This window comes from Megalobrama amblycephala, linkage group LG3 (genome assembly GCF_018812025.1).
Source record: "Megalobrama amblycephala isolate DHTTF-2021 linkage group LG3, ASM1881202v1, whole genome shotgun sequence".
Lineage (NCBI taxonomy): Eukaryota > Metazoa > Chordata > Actinopteri > Cypriniformes > Xenocyprididae > Megalobrama > Megalobrama amblycephala.
In genome coordinates, this window is record NC_063046.1 from 44,763,410 (window position 1) to 44,779,503 (window position 16,094).

Here is a 16,094-nt window from a genome sequence, read left to right on the forward strand (position 1 = left end):
ATGGGTGCGCGGTTTGCGCGGAGAGAAAGATGACGACGGAGGACGAGGATCTTCCCTTGCTTTCTACAGGTGTGCTCTGCTTAATCTGTCTGTCGTCTGTTTGGCAGTTGTTTGTTGTGTCAGCTGGCATGAGGGAACAGGTGGGGCACGGTCCTGAGTGAAGATAATTAAACACCTTTGAGATAGAGAGCCCTTCATTGCTCTTCTCTCTCTCTCCATCTTCCTCTCTGACAGCGCAGTATGGTAATGCAGGCCCTTGACTTTGGGAACTCACCCTGGGTTCAGGACGTGTCACTCACCAGGGGTCAGTAGGGGGCGCACTATCGAGCTCAATTACCATGGGCTGTCAATCAAACAGGCCTAGCAAATAGCTATTAGTCATTATCTCTACTTTAAAGGACACAGATACCCTTCAAAATTAAAAGCCCTGTAACACAATGCGCCAATATATTAACAATGGATTATCTAAGTACATACAGTAAATGCTTGTATGAGGGTTTTAAAAAGATTTTAGTAGGGCTGTCGACTGATTAAAAGTTTTTAATCGAAACAATTACAAGATATGATATTTAATCAATCAAATTAAATCACAATTAATGTAATGCATATATTAATATTAGCGTAGCAGCGTTGCCTGTATTGGTCAGGATTAAATTAGTTACATTTTGCATATTAAACACACTTAAAGATGTGTTTAGCGTAACATGATCTTTAATAAATCATTCTAATATGGTGCTGAAGAAACATTTCTTCTTATTATCAACACTGAAAACAGTGCCGCTTAATATTTTTGTGGAAATTCTATTTTTTTGGTGAATAGAAAGTTCTATTTTTTGTTGAATAATAATAATTTTAAAAAAAACAGCATTTACTTTAAATAGATTTTTTTCTTTTTGTAACAATGTTAAAGTCTTTTACCGTCACTTTTCATCAGTTTGTGTCCTTGTTGAATAAAAGTATTAGTTTCTTTAAATAATAATCATATTTTTATTTATGATTAACTATATTGTATTTATCTGCTTTATTTATTATTAATTTACCAATGCTATTATAATCATTAATATAATTAACATTCTTACTGTACAGTGCATTTAACTGAATATTACAATAGGCTGAAATAAATACTAACATCCATGCAAAAGGACAGAATTAGAAAAACAATAACTCATTCCATAAATTATGACTTTTTGTAAGCCAAAGTCATGCTTAGTGATGTTTAGAGACGTGTCATAAATCCCGACTCACACATAGCGTCTGCCTCACACAGTGGCCATAATTACCAGAGAATCCTCCAGAAATATTCTCATATCACGGCAGGACTGGCTGTCGAGAAGGATTATTTCTCCGCTCGCCGACTACAACACCGATGGCTAGCCAACAGAATGGACTGTCAGCTTGTGTAATCACCCCAATAAAAAAAAGCACAGACCTCGTATTCCGTCTCAGTTCTGCGGAAGCCATTTTAAACCTTCATATTAAAGCCTCTCTTTCTGTTTTTCTCTATCCTAGCCCTCTCAGCTCTTTTCTAATGCGATCAATTAATTACTGCATTTCATTAGCACAACATCATTCATTCTAATGTGATGTGGAATATATTACATTAGGATAACAAGAGTCTCAATGCACACCAATAATCCTATGGAAAGGAGAAATACTGCCTGCTACACTCAAATCAGTTCAGAATTTGACATGTTAAGCAATAGAGTTAATTTAAAATGATTAAAGCTGATCTCAAATCAGACCATGGCAGTCAGGGATGGGACAAAGTGTGACATGTTACCGCAATTAGGGTCACCAATTAACACAGGATCAAGGCAAAAATGCCACTAAACATACAAATTGTGTGGGCAAGACAATCCCTCGTAATTAATTCTTTTTTAAAATTTATTTTATTGTATAATCTCATATATTGATTATATTCTGAAATAGATTTATGGCGCTGCTCCAGAAGATAGGTAACTTAATTATGCTGCCTTCTAAGTACCTTGCTTCGGCCAAAATTAATTTCAGAATGCACTGCAATGAGTTCAGACAGAAAATAATAATAATAATTGGTATATTTATGCATTTCATAAATGTGCATATTTTGTTTGCTTTTGTTCCAAATCACTCTCTCATGAGGTTCTATTTCAGTTAAGATGCTGCCTTAGAAGGTAGATGCCTATGTAGGCAGCTAGACAGCAAGGCATATATGGTTTCATATGGTTAGAATGATATTTGCCCTGATACGGGTAAAAATGGCCCTTAAAATCAACATCAAATAGCATATATATAAAATAAGTTAATTTATGTATCTATGAGCCTGTGAGTTCAGTGATGTCAAGTGATTTGAGGAGAATCAAGCGTTCAGATCAACACTAACATGATTACTGAACCCATCATCTCTCCTCACTGTGTATATTTATATGCTTTTTCCCTCCACTCTTCTCTTTGTGTGAGTGCTCATGTGTGTGAAAACTCCTCATGCTGCATAAGTTAAGGGACTGATGTGAGGAAAACTGGTCGGCCATAATCCACTTACTGATGTAAACACACAGATCTCCATTTACAGGAACGGCCTCTGATCCAATAACACACCTTCGCCCCTGGAGGGAATGGGTATGTGTGAGTGGGCCTGTCGAAATGCAGAAAAAGTCAAGACTGGAATGGTTTGAAATGAATTATTGTTGGACAATCTTTAAAACCCATTTCAAAATATCAAATTGTGAATTCAGATCGGCAACATCGTAATTAAAAGTGGAGGAATCTGTCTAGGCTTTAACTACTGTTGTGCTATTGACTACACAAGATTAGTTAACTAGTATTTCTTGTTTTGTTTTTTTTACAGTTTCCTTCATGAAGCTGAAAATGAATTATTTCTGACTGTCTGGGACCTTGAGGAGAGATTGATGGAAAGAGAACAAGAAAAAAATATATATATATGAATGGGTAAAATATTTTCCAACTTGAAGCCAAGGACGGCAACAGCAACAAATTGTGCCGTGTATTTCCCCTGATGCACTCCCAAGCCACACTTATCATTGTGTTTACTGTGCCTATGAGCTCAGCAAAACATGGCTGCTGTGTTTAGACAGACATGCGCCCACATGCGCACAGTTAAGACTGTGGATTGTGGAATTTAAGTCTTTTGTTGTACTAATTGCATTCAGTTTGTCCAGGAGTCCTTCATTTTGTATATTCCTAATGTAATCCGAAGCAGACAAAAGGGGGATGAACAGGGGAGGATGTTCTGGAGCGGACAGAGGTTAAGCGCCTTGATGCAGGCAAACGGCAATGGTCAAAAGGACATGATCAGGCCAGAAACTGAACTGCTAAGGGTGCTTATATCTTTGAAATGCAGTGAGACTGACAACAAGGCTAGTGACAATGTGGTTAGTCTTAGGCTGCATTTATTCGGCAATGCCGGAATGAAGCGGCATACACTAATGAATAGAAATGAATACTTTTATTCAGCATGAATGGATTAAAATGAATAAAAGAGACAGTATAGACTTTTACAATTATACAAAAAATACAATTCAAATGAATGCTATGTAGCCTTAATTGGAGAACATAACAGAATTTGTAAAAATAATAATAATTCATTCCAACTCCAAACTTTCGTACGATATTGTATATACCACAAAAGCAATGCATTATGGTTAAGGAATATCACTCAAAAATGACATTTACTAATCTGTATGCCATTTCACACCTGTAGGACTTTCTTCCTTCTGTGGAAAATATGATTTTGTCTTTGTGAACGAATCATTTAGACCAATTTTGTAAACCGGACCAACTTATCAGTTGAAAAAAAAAGCTTCTACCATAAACTTTCAATGAATAAATTCTTAAATTTGTTTAAGCTTAAAGGTGCTAAAGAGGATGTTTTGTTTTATACATTTTTGCAATATTACTTGAAACTGTCTTTACTAACTGATAAAAGACTATTTATTAGGTGCACTGAAAGGAATAATATTAATATACATCATCTGTGCACAAGGTAGGGCCTTAAAAACATCAGCCAATCGTTTACGCGATCATTGCGTAAACGATTGGCCCTCTGGCTTGTCAATCACTGCCGTGACGTTCCTTGTGAGAGACGTGCGCGGCTGCACGCTCCAGTAACTTTCCACAGTCCACAGGCATGCAATGCCGCATGCAATGTTTTTGTCAGGAGTAACAACTGCAGATTATGAGTTACCTGTAGTGAGTCCGACATAATGAATCCACTAACACGACACAGCGAATGCCGGTGGTAAACACTCGTGTTCCAATACTCGTGCACGAGTTTTGGGAGGCGTTCCCTTGAAATGAGCTGTGAAGGAGGGGGGTTGTTCTTACGCATGCGCTCATTTCAAAAACTCACTAACAGTCTTTGGTTTCTCAGTCGACGAAAAGATCTTCTTTAGCACCTTTAAGCTTTGTATGGTTTCAGAAGACTTGGAATATAGTGCAGATTCTTTTTATCATTTATAATGAGTTTTGAAACGACATGAGGGTCAGTAAATGATGATACAATTTTCATTTTTAGGTGAACTATCCCTTTACTCCCACTGTGTGAAGACGAGAAAGAAAGAGAGAAAGAGTGAGTGAGCCATCATTCATAAATATGGCTCTGAAACCAGAGACACTGTCTCTCTCTCACACACACATATTCCAGTGTCCTTCGTTGATACCGTCGAGTAACCACATACAACCACACAGGACACGAAGAACCACATCCTCTCTCATTTCTAAATCAGACACAGCATCTATTCTCATCTCTCTCTCTCTCTCTCTCTCTGCGTCCAGCCTCTCCTTCTCTAATGAACGCTGCAAAGTGACCTGCTGGGGCCCCAGCACAGACAGCATGGGAGTTTTGAACTTGCTTATGATACTATTATTAACATGCGTGGCGGCAGGCCCTTGTGATGCCTCGACGTGATAAATGAGCATTCGTTAATTGGATGTCGAGAAAACTCCCGTTTCCGAAGCTTTTGACACATCCATATCCCCAAACTACCGACTCCTGACGATTTGCAATTAAATAATGGCAGGCAGGAGGAATAGCAGTTCTACAGGACTGGTGGGCAGACTGATTACTGGAGGAACGATATTAAAGAATGCGGCATAAACAGATGATTACAAAAGGGACGGCACCACCTGAGCTATCGGGGGAGAGTGGAGAAAGGGTGCAATAATTACCCTTCTAAGAACTGAGACGAGACAAAAACTGCGGAAATTTGCCAGGGGCTTTTGTTTCGAGTCGTGTCAATTTGTGTGAGGATTAATGCCACTCTTTTTGTGGATACAAAAGTCCAAAAGTTTGAGACCACTATAGTAAAAATGTTTCTACCTTGAAAAGTTGAATTAAACTGTTGAACGTTTGGTTTGTCCCTCTAGATTATAGGTTCTCAACATTTTTGACTCTGTCCACAACAATATTCAAAGGTATATTTACAGAAACCTATTAAAATAAGTAACTAAAATAAGTATAATTACATTTTAGAAGTTTAGGGGTGAATTAAAATAAGAAATATCTTGTTTTAGCTTAATTTAAAGCTTGTTTTGTGTTAGTTTAAGTCAACTTGGGGCCCCAGACCCCTGGTTGAGAACTTGCCTGGCAAGTCCAGAATGATATATCTTCTACAAGATATATCAGTCTGGTCAGTCCGCCCTCCGCCGCGCCTCGAGTCAACTCCAAACCGTACCGTGCAATCAGATTAGTTTATTTCAGTGACGCAAACAGCGTCACTTTAGTGCGGCGAAAGTCTCCCACGGGAGACCCGAGAGTTTGTTCTATTCAGCCGTGAATTCAGTTTTAAATGACCAAAAACACATTAATTATTTACTTTTCGCTGTTGACTCTCTTGTCGCTTTGCTAACGTCATATCCGCCCTTCTCTGATTGGTTTACTCCGCTTCCTGTTTGCTCGGATTTGCTCCGCCCTAGAAATCGAATTGATTCAATGGCCGACCAGACTCATCCGCTGGTACAGTGGTGAGGCTGGATTTTCCAGGCAAGTTGAGAACCACTATAGATGACATTAACTCAACAATTGTGTGTAAAACCTGATGATTCAGCATTATTTGAGTTCACAAAATCAATGTCACAAATTTTCTTAGTGACCTGAAATACTATTTCAGAATATTAAATATTTACTATTCATTTTAACGTTCCTTCATTTCCTGAAGCTTCTGTTTATTTCCAGGTTTAAATGTTTAAGCCTAATTTTTCAATATCGTATTAGACTTTTGGATGAAGGCTGGAGGTAAATTTGCATTTGGCAGGAGCTCTAAAATGTAGGAACTCTAAATGTTCTCTCCACTGGCAGCCATCTTGCAGAGTCTCTTTGCTTCTGACAGTTCACCATCACAGGCAGTTATAAATACGGAGGTGCTCAAGGACTGTGTCTGTGGGTTTAGGGAAGATGTTCCTCAGCAATTCCAACTCAAAAACAGACAGAGACCAAAGACCAACCTGAGCTGATTTGCGAGCTCATAAACAGTAAACCTCTTTCTCTCCTAATCACCTTGTACAGATAAAGTGTCTTTCCTCTGGGCCCGCTGCAAACTCAGAAACACTCAGTGACTGTCACATGCATCACTATAAATCCCACATAAAGAACGTCTGTTTTTTACAGTTTCTCAAACACACCCAAAGCCAGTCAGCTTTAAAACAATTTATTTTTGTACAGCATCATATTCCCAATGCTGCAATGTCTCCATCGGCTCTTTCTTTGCCAGGCGGAGGGGAGGGATTACTTTATATGTGCTGATTATATATGGGGCCAAAAATTACATCGAAACAAGAAGGAAGATTTAACAGCTAGCGTTGGATAAGCAAAAGTAATCCAAGCTTAACGCATGCACATAAAACAAAATGAAATTAACAAGAAAGTGTAAGGGAACGGATGGGAGACGAAAAAGAGGAAGAAAAAGCACAAATATAGACCATCAGGAAAATGTAATTTCCAAGCCAAAAACCATCTGGTCTTGGCGGATAATCTGGTGACCAATTTGATTGATATTAAAAATGGGTGGGAATTAAAATGGTGCCGTTTTCCATTCTTATTTATAATAAAAAGGCGGATTTAGAGGTGATTTGGAAGGTAGGGTGGGGCGAAAGAATTAAATTGACGAATGCTTCACTGGCATGACTTACCTTGCACAACACAGGGTTATAGATTCTCCCATCATTTAAATCACTCTTTATTTCTTCTACAACTTCTATTTCTCATCAGCCTCACCCCCAAAGCAAAACTCTCTGACCATCAATTATTTCATTCACTCTCTGAATTCAAGTCATACAGTTCACCGGGCTGCACTGCCATGACCTGCAGTGTGAGACCTGTCATACAGACAGACAGGTGAAAGTGGTGTCTATGTTGTTTTAGAATTGATTAATGTCTCCAGTGGAAGGCTTTTAGCCTGCTCCTGCTAGTCTGACGTCTACTCATAATTAGAGGAAAATATTTACCCAAGTCTACTCTTTGTTGAAAAAGGGCAATTTGCCAAGTAATGGTGATGACCGTGAACATTTGAAAACCATTAGGACAGTCAAGTCCTCGTCAAGTCAAGGCTGGGTTTAGTCATGCAATGTTCTTTAAAAACACCCCTTTATTGATCTCAGATAAATGTCAAGCAGTTTTGCCATCCTTAAATTTGATTTGTGCCTCTCATTTCTCTATTCCATTCAGCTTTGTCAATTATAGCAGTTTGAGCAAAAATGTTCTAAAAGAAAGCATCATTTATTAAGGGTAAAATAATATTTGTTGATGGATGGTAATTCATCAGCAAATATTATTGTAATTTTTGGATTCAATTCATCACAATTAACTGAAGTTACATAGTTTGTTTGGGTTTTTTTTAGTCAAGGAGAAGTGAGGTAAAACTAATAATACTGCATATATGCCTATTATTAACAGAAATGAGTGTCTATAAAAAAGGGCCATGAAAATATGACTTCTCAATAAAAAAAAAAAAAAAAAAAAAAGCGCAATCCTTCTCCAACAGCTTTTTCTGCTGTGCATTATTCACATTTTCATCAACTAGTCAGGACAAGTTTTAATATTCAGAATATATGAATGTAGTAAAACTATTTTATTTTTTTTATTTTTATTTTTTTTTTAGTTATATTGTTTGGCTTTACTGGACAGGACAGTGTAAAGATCAGACAGGAAAGCACAGGGGAACTGGGTTGGCAAAGGACCTCAAGCCGGGAATCAAACTCGGGTCGCCGGAGGCGCAGTTGCGCTTTATGCTGCCCATGAGGCTACGGGCTCCGGCATAAAACTTATACTATTATATATACAGTATATAATTTTAGACCTTGGCAACTTGAAAAAATGGTAATGCTTTACAATTAGGTTTCATTTGTTAACATTGGTTAACTACATTAGTTAACATGAGCCAACAATGAAGAACACTTCTACAGCATTTATTAATCTTATGTTAATCTCACGACTTACACTACTACTTACATTTTTAAGTTTGAAAGCACTGTGAACTAACATGAACATTTGGTAACACTTTATTTTACAGTGTCGGTTACACGTTACATGTGGTTACTGTAGTAATAACTATTAATTATGCATAATTACATGCAATTAACCCTAAACCAAACCCTCAACCTATCCCTAAACCTATAGTAAGTACATGTAGTTAAGTATTATTATTATTCAGTACTTAAATGTATAATTACACTGTAACATGGACACCTTAAAATAAAGTGTAACTGAACATTTTTATTAACTAACATTAACAAAGGTTAATAAATGCTGTTAAAAAAAAAAATAAATAAATCTCATTGTTAGTTCATGTTAGTTAACAGTTATTACTGATTACTCAGTACTAAATGTATAATTATCCTGTAACACAGACACCTTAAAATACCTAGTCTTGTTTTGTTACAGGAAAAAAAAATAGAGTAAAACATTACCCTCACCACTAATAGGATGCCTTGCAAAGCAGACTAACACAATATTATATATACAGACAGCACTGTCAGCCATATTGTTCAGTAAGAGCAGAGCTAGCGGTTCCCTCCAAAGGGAACCTGCACTATCATATAAATCACCCCTGTGTGTTCAAGACAAATGAGGCTGCTAGCATTGCACCTGTTAGCAAAACATCCTCACCAGTATGCAAGGCCTCTAAAGAACAACTTCCTTCGTAACAGTGACCACTGCATATTACGCCACCTCTGTGATTACAAACACGCTAGAAAAGAGGGAGCAAAAGAGAACAAAGCTTACACAAAACAATAGTGGGAGCTTGACTTCAGTGCTTATTTCTGTTTATCATCCTTCCTTTCTCTCTGACCATCAAAAAACCCTGAAGATTAGGCCTAGGCTGTGAACAGTGGGGAGGGGGGAGTCATTTCATTCTAGTTTTTCCGTGGATAAATCGGACACAAATATTTCTTGCCATGGCCTACTTGCTGAGCCTTGGCCTTATGCAGAATTCAATTCCAATTTGTCGCTTGGTGTCTGCTTGTGTTTGTGTGTGTGCATCCTCAGGGGTGGGTGTATTGTTTGGGGGTATTGTGAGTGGATTTGAGGAGCCCATCTTACGGATTAAAACCTCTCTCCGGTTTTGTCAGATCATCCGAGCACTGTGGCACTAAATCAGTGTGGGTGGTTTTTATCATTATGTCAATCCAACCACCACCAGCCCCCTTCAATACAACAAATATTGCACCTAAGGAGGCCTATGCCTGGAGATCAAACGGAAAGAAAGAAAGAAAGAAAGAAAGAAAGAAAGAAAGAAAGAAAGAAAGAAAGAAAGAAAGAAAGAAAGAAAGAAAGAAAGAAAGAAAGAAAGAAAGAAAGAAAGAAAGAAAGAAAGAAAGAAAGAAAGAAAGAAAGAATCGTTGATGTTTAATTTTTAAGCATAACAGCGAGATCGAAGAAAAGACTGACAGTGACGAGATGGAGAACAACGAAATACAAGATGCAGCAAAGAAAGAGAAGGAAAACAATCTGACAGAAGTCCTCTGAGAACAACAGGCTAGATTGATGGGGAGAATATAAAGTCCATTGCTAAACTCAGAGAGCCACGGGCGCTGGTAAACTCCCTCCATGGCCCTGCCTAGTATTGCCCACGGCTAGTCATTATTTCCTTAGAGTAACCACACAAAAGCCCTGAAACGCACACACACACACACACACACCTTTTGTTCACATTCTAGGCCCCTAAAACCAGGTGTGTCTCCCTCGTTTTTTGTTCAAGTTGCTAATCCTTTTTTCCGGCAAGGGCTAGAAATCCATTTCTTCTGTCTTTTCTGTCAGAGTCATGTGATCTTGAGGTAATTGTCTTCTTCTTGGAGTATTTTATGCCAGCTTCTCTTTACATAATGAAAAACATTTTTTTTTTCTCCCTTTAGGGCTCACTCATCCCTCTTTCAAAGTCTGCGCTCTTTGTACCTCTGAACATTTTTGTTCTTTTGTTTGCTGAATCGGCCCCTTTGTGTGTTGTGGTATGTGGGAGGTTAAACGTGGATGAGTAGAAAAGTTTTATCTACTGTTTTGACATAACACTGCCATCACCTGGCTCTCCGTGAGGTCTGGGTGAACACTTGTGTGCGTTTTGTGCATTTCTAGTGGCCGTGCATCTACTTTGCAGCCCAAAAAAAGACTAAACCTTCGAAACGCAGTGGGGAACATACAGTTGTTGGAGAGACTTGAATGAGATTTGTCAGGCCCCAGGCATATTTTACATGACATTTCAATAATTATGTGCCAATGCATATTCACCTCACAACAGGCACCCAATGAAAAGCAATGCCAAAAATAATTCCCTGAACTGTCAGGTGTTTATTTTATTTGTCTAGCTGTCGCAACAATTCCTTTCTTTCCCTGACCTTGCACGGTTTTTCAATTGACATGCAATTTCTAGACATCAAGGCACTTGCTTGGAAAACATTCAGATGCTGATGAAAAGGAAATGCTGCCATAATGCATGACTTGAACAGTTATGACAGAACTGTTTCTTTTTGTCTGTTTGTTGCGCAATTTTACGATGTTTATTTTTAGAAAGAAAGAGATTTATTCCGTTAAATGTGATAGTTTGAGAGATGGCTGCTTTTCTGTTCGTGAAAGGTCACGGTTCACGCCGAGAAGGTAAGGGATGGAGGCACAGCGAGAGCTTTGAGGTGAACCTCCCAAATGTCACCAATTGACACGTGCAAAACATCTCCTCATGTCACACTCATTCTGCCTCACCTACATTCATTCCCTCTGTGGGCAAAACACTATAGCCTGTTTCTTGTTTAATAGGACAAAAAGCGGAGGAGGACAAGTGAAAGGAAGGAAGAAGAAAAGAAAAGAATGCCACAGGCCTCAGTGGCTTTACTGCTGGTGCTGCAGGGATGCATCTTCCTCCTCTTGTGCCTTGAGCTCTCGCTGCAGTGTGGTAGTCTACTCATACATCTCAAAACAGGGGCAGATTTATACTAGGCCAATGCCAAAGGGACCGCTGGAAAACCTTTCAGAATGGATCACATTTTGCAGTGAGAGAAAGAAATATTAGGGGGCCAAAGAAGCAGATTGCGAAAGTGTCTTCACAGCTCTTCTTCACTGTAAAGCGATCCATTATATTTAGCTAAACATAGATGGGTGACGTTGTCTGATCGGTGTAAACAGCAGTCATGTAACATGGCTGGCAGGCAACGAGGTCGTTAATGATATTCAGAGTGTTAAGATACAGATTCGGTGACTTTTTGCCCCCCATCCAATCTCTCTCTCTCTCTCCCTCCATTCTCGCTTTATCATGCTTAATTTCCAGCTCGGTAATTAAGCTGATCCGATACCTGATGTGATTGCAGGTACTTCAAAGTCTTGCCACAAAGTGATGGTGAGCGTCTCATTTATTTGAAAGGTCTTGCGGCCATCTCCGCTAATGCCTGCTTTGGATTTTAATAAGAGCACTCAAAGAAACAGCCTTCAACAATTATCCTAATGTTCCCGAGAACTTAAAAATAGCAGTAAATAAAATGCATTTGACCAGAGAGAGTAAGAGAAATGTTTTTTTTTAATGTTACCATCAAGCTTTTTCCAGTAAAATACTTTTTAATTCAAACAAATATTCAAACTATTTGACACACAGCTCTGTATACTGTAGGTTAAAAGTACTTTTTGACATGAAAGAGTTGCATAATTTTATAACGAGGATATAGAATTCTCTACATTTTGGCTGCAGTACAGATAAAACACTAAAGCTTCGATGTTGTGAGGCTATTGTGCGATTCTTTTTAACAAGCCTTAGAATACTGAATATGTATTCCAAGGCTTGTCAAGCCTTGGAGCTTGGGAGTCTTTCAACAAGCTCAGCAAATGTCTGACTCATTATTCCCCTGAGTTATTTCCTGGGAATTCTTGGAACGATTGGCTGCGACAACATGACATCAAAAGGTAAGAAACTAACTGCTGCAAATTCCAAAGGTTAGCACTGTCAATCAAATATACCAAAAAAACATGCAAACTTAACGCATAACATGATAAGTAATAAGTCTCTGTCCACTAAAAAAATAGTTTTACTGAAACATAAAACTAATTGGCTTGGTTTATCCAAAAGAGCAAAATATAAATAATAGTCCTGTTCAACCCCTTTAATCAAGCAAACTAAATTAGCAGTCTTAAACCGAAACACTGCTGACTCGCTGTTGACAAAAAAACATTACGTGCCTTGAACATTTATTTCCTCATAGCTTGGTTAAGCACCCTCTTAACTCTGTTGTTAACCTCCCTCTCACCCTTTGAACTTATAAATTAGGATTATTTGAGATAATGAGAGACACATTCCTGAGGTGCAACATTGTGGATGATTTGGCTGTTGGAACAAAGAAGACACAAATCAAAGGCCAACGTGAGCCAGTTTCTTTCAGTTGTAGACATCAGGAATGCATGTAAAATTGCAGAGCTTCTAAACTGTTTAGTGTTTTGTGCTCGGGAAGGGTCTACCTGTTCACAAAAGCCAGGTGACGCACAAACACTTGGCAGGAAATGCAAGTGAATTACTGCTTGTTTAGTGAAGACTTTTTACAGGTCTAGTATGGCACTATGCCTGAACAATACTTGCCACTTCACTGAACTCCCAAAGCCTGAAGTTCACACACGCTAGCGGGGAGAGCTTGTTTTTGTTTAAAACTGATTAAGAAAATCTCCACGTTTTCACCTCCTAGCGCTAAACGTCCTCACAGTCTCATCCAAAAGCAACTGGAAGATGAATTGCTGAGTGAAGTAAAATATGACATGGTTACACAATTCAAACCACTAACTAACCGGAAAGACCTGTTTTTACCCAGAGACGAGTATCTACAATACAACCGCTCAGCCAGTTGCACTTTTCCTGCTTGTGGAAGGAATCTGAGACAGGAATGTTTGAATAAACACAATTTAGTGTTTGTGCTTTGGGTGTTAATAATCCTGTGCAATGTTCTGTGACTGTTTTTCAGTAAGACAGAATACACAAGTGTACAGTATATTTTAGCGAATAAGATCAACCGCATACACATGCACACACTCAACCTTACAAGTGTAGCAACCTGCCTATAATCCTGAACCTGATTCCAATTTTCTGATAAAGAAGAGCTCTTTTAACTCTTTAGCGCTGTGTGACTATAACAAATGACCTTGAGTCTCAGGCCTGTCGATGTGACATTTGTACAACACACCCACCGCAGCAATCCACTTCCAGTGTCTTAAACTATCCGAAGCCACAAAGTCCAAACTAAAATTTAGCAAAGGTTACACACAAACTTTCTAATGAATGCAAATGCCAGTAAAGGTGGCCTGTGATGCTTGTCATTACTTTAGTGATCTCTCTCTCTCCCTACAATTATCGTCCTCGCTTGAATTCTGGTGAAATAAAAAATTAGGTTTATTGGATTGAGGCTCTATTGAGCTCTTGAAATATGAATAGCTTTAATTAAAAGCGACTGGCATTGCCATCTGGCCCTCTGTATCCGGCTTCTCTAATGAAGTGAGTGTGCGCACAGTGTTTATTTATTTATTTATCTGTTTGTTTGCTAATGGCCAAGTTGCTAAGACAAACTTGAGAGGTACAAGTGAATTCTACAGTTAACACATTTTATTTTTTAGTGCAACATGCAAGTTTGTTCAGTATCTATTAAGTTGCTGCAAATGGTTGGTTCTTGCTGATGACAAAATTAGCAATCTTCCCTCTTTTGCTATGTAATTTACCCATTAATCTCTATCAATACATCAATATGCAGTACTAATCACATATTTAAAGTCCCCCTGAAATCAAAATGTAAGGTTTTTTTTTTTTTTTTTTTTAGCCTTTAGTATGAATATGTTAGCCTTAAGGTTATGAATAAGATTGTGTGTTCCAAAACAATGACAAAATTAATATTTTGGAGATATAAGCATTCAAAACTTACAGTCTCTAACTTCCGCTAAAATGGATCACGGAATTTCATGACTTAGCTTCTCATCAAATCTTCTGTCCAATCAACCACCCTGTCTACCCTGTCAGTCCATAGAAAAATGGAAAAGGCACTAGTATTTTCAGCCAGGACATTATCCAATAAGTTTACAGAGATTTACTTTAAAGGGGTACTTCACCCCTGGAAAGATGAATGTGTATTTAAAATTGGTCATTTATGTAGTAGAAATGTGAAATTATTTTTTAATTTGGAGCTTTCTAGACTGAGAAAAGGCAGAAAATGTATTTTTGACTAATGTGGATGAAAGACAACAACTCCCAGAATGCACTTGTTTTGCTGCCCTTGCAAGGCCACGCCCAAACCACGCCTATCGGTTACAGGCGGCATTACCAGGAAAATTCAAACAACTAGGCTTGCTTTGTTACATATTAATTCTATAAATCGTGAGTTAGTTCATACATTTACAGCGAAATGGTGCTAAATTGCTTTGTACCTGGATGTACACCCAAAATCAGGAAAGGACAAGTAAGTTTCCATCATTTTCCGATTAAGTTAAAGATTTGGAGCGATGTAAACAGTGGCTGCGGGCCATCAAACACCCGAAGTTTGGAGATGAAACCGTCATTGGAGGCTTTTTTACAGAATAAAAATGCATAAATCTCTCATCTCGGGCTGATATGAAGGGGGAAAGCACGGTAATTCGAAAATACTAGTGGTATTCTACTAATACAAAGCTTAATACTAAATCCTGAAGTAACCCTTTAAGGCTAAAACACAACACAATGCAAAGGTTAATTCAAAATACAAGCAAAACACCTGTGATAAATCAATATGTAAAATGTGGTAATTTGGTACATTTGTAAAATTTGACACTGGTATTTTACTGTGTCATTGTTACACATGTTACATGAAGTTACTGTAGTGATAACTATAAAGTATATGTAATTGCATGCAATTAACCCTAAACCAAACACTAAACCTATAGTAAGTACATGCAGATAGTTCAGTACTTAAATGTATAATTACACTGTAATACTGACATCTTAAAATAAAGTGTAACCTAAAATTTCTTCATATTCAAAAGTACATTGGACCCTATTTTTATTGACTTTTCTAAGACAAAAACACTACAGAACTAAAAAAGTAAATATCAAACCAATCATTTAGAATCTACTTTATCTATATCAGGAACCCTGAAATTGAATTCTGTCATTTGTATCGATTCATAAACAGGTCTGAAGTGATCGTTTCAGTTCCCATTGTCTCCACTTGCGCTAATATTGGGCTCTACTGATCCAAGACCAGCTGTTGATTATATTCAGCTAGATCACTATTCTTGCTTTGAGACACATTATACACCCAGTATCTGTCTGCAGTCATGATAAGATTACAGAAACACTTAAAGCCTTACAAGCACACTCCAGAGACAGACGTCTCCAGGGTTCAAACGGTGGTCAGAGATTTTTGCAGCATTCCCCTAGAGGAAGGCTATCATTGGCAAATGCTTGAGCGGAGCTCCACTGTTTTAAAGAGAAATACAACATTGTCTGTCTATCTGTTTGTCTATCTAGCATAATGAAACTACAGACTTAGATAACATCTAAATTATGATGTCGGAAAGCAGAAAAATCCTTTAGGGAGAAGAGACGCAAGTCCCACGGTTCAGCACAGGTGAGTGAAGAGAGCGAGAAGGAAGAGATAAGTAGCGAGGAGTAGAGCAAATG

General features: G+C 38.1%; 1 protein-coding gene across 5 annotated transcripts in view; it reads right to left on the reverse strand.

Moving 5' to 3' along the window:
* The window catches only part of pcdh7b (protocadherin 7b), a 139,623-nt gene that overhangs the window by 42,438 nt on the left and 81,091 nt on the right, over positions 1–16,094 (reverse strand). Inside the window, exon 3 of one of the 5 annotated variants that reach the window (XM_048185624.1) lies at positions 2,522–2,614. The exons of the other annotated variants lie outside the window; for them this stretch is intronic. Within the exon in view, the coding sequence (XP_048041581.1) occupies positions 2,522–2,614 (93 nt within the window). The remainder of the gene's footprint in view (positions 1–2,521; positions 2,615–16,094) is intronic. 5 annotated transcript variants of the gene reach the window in all.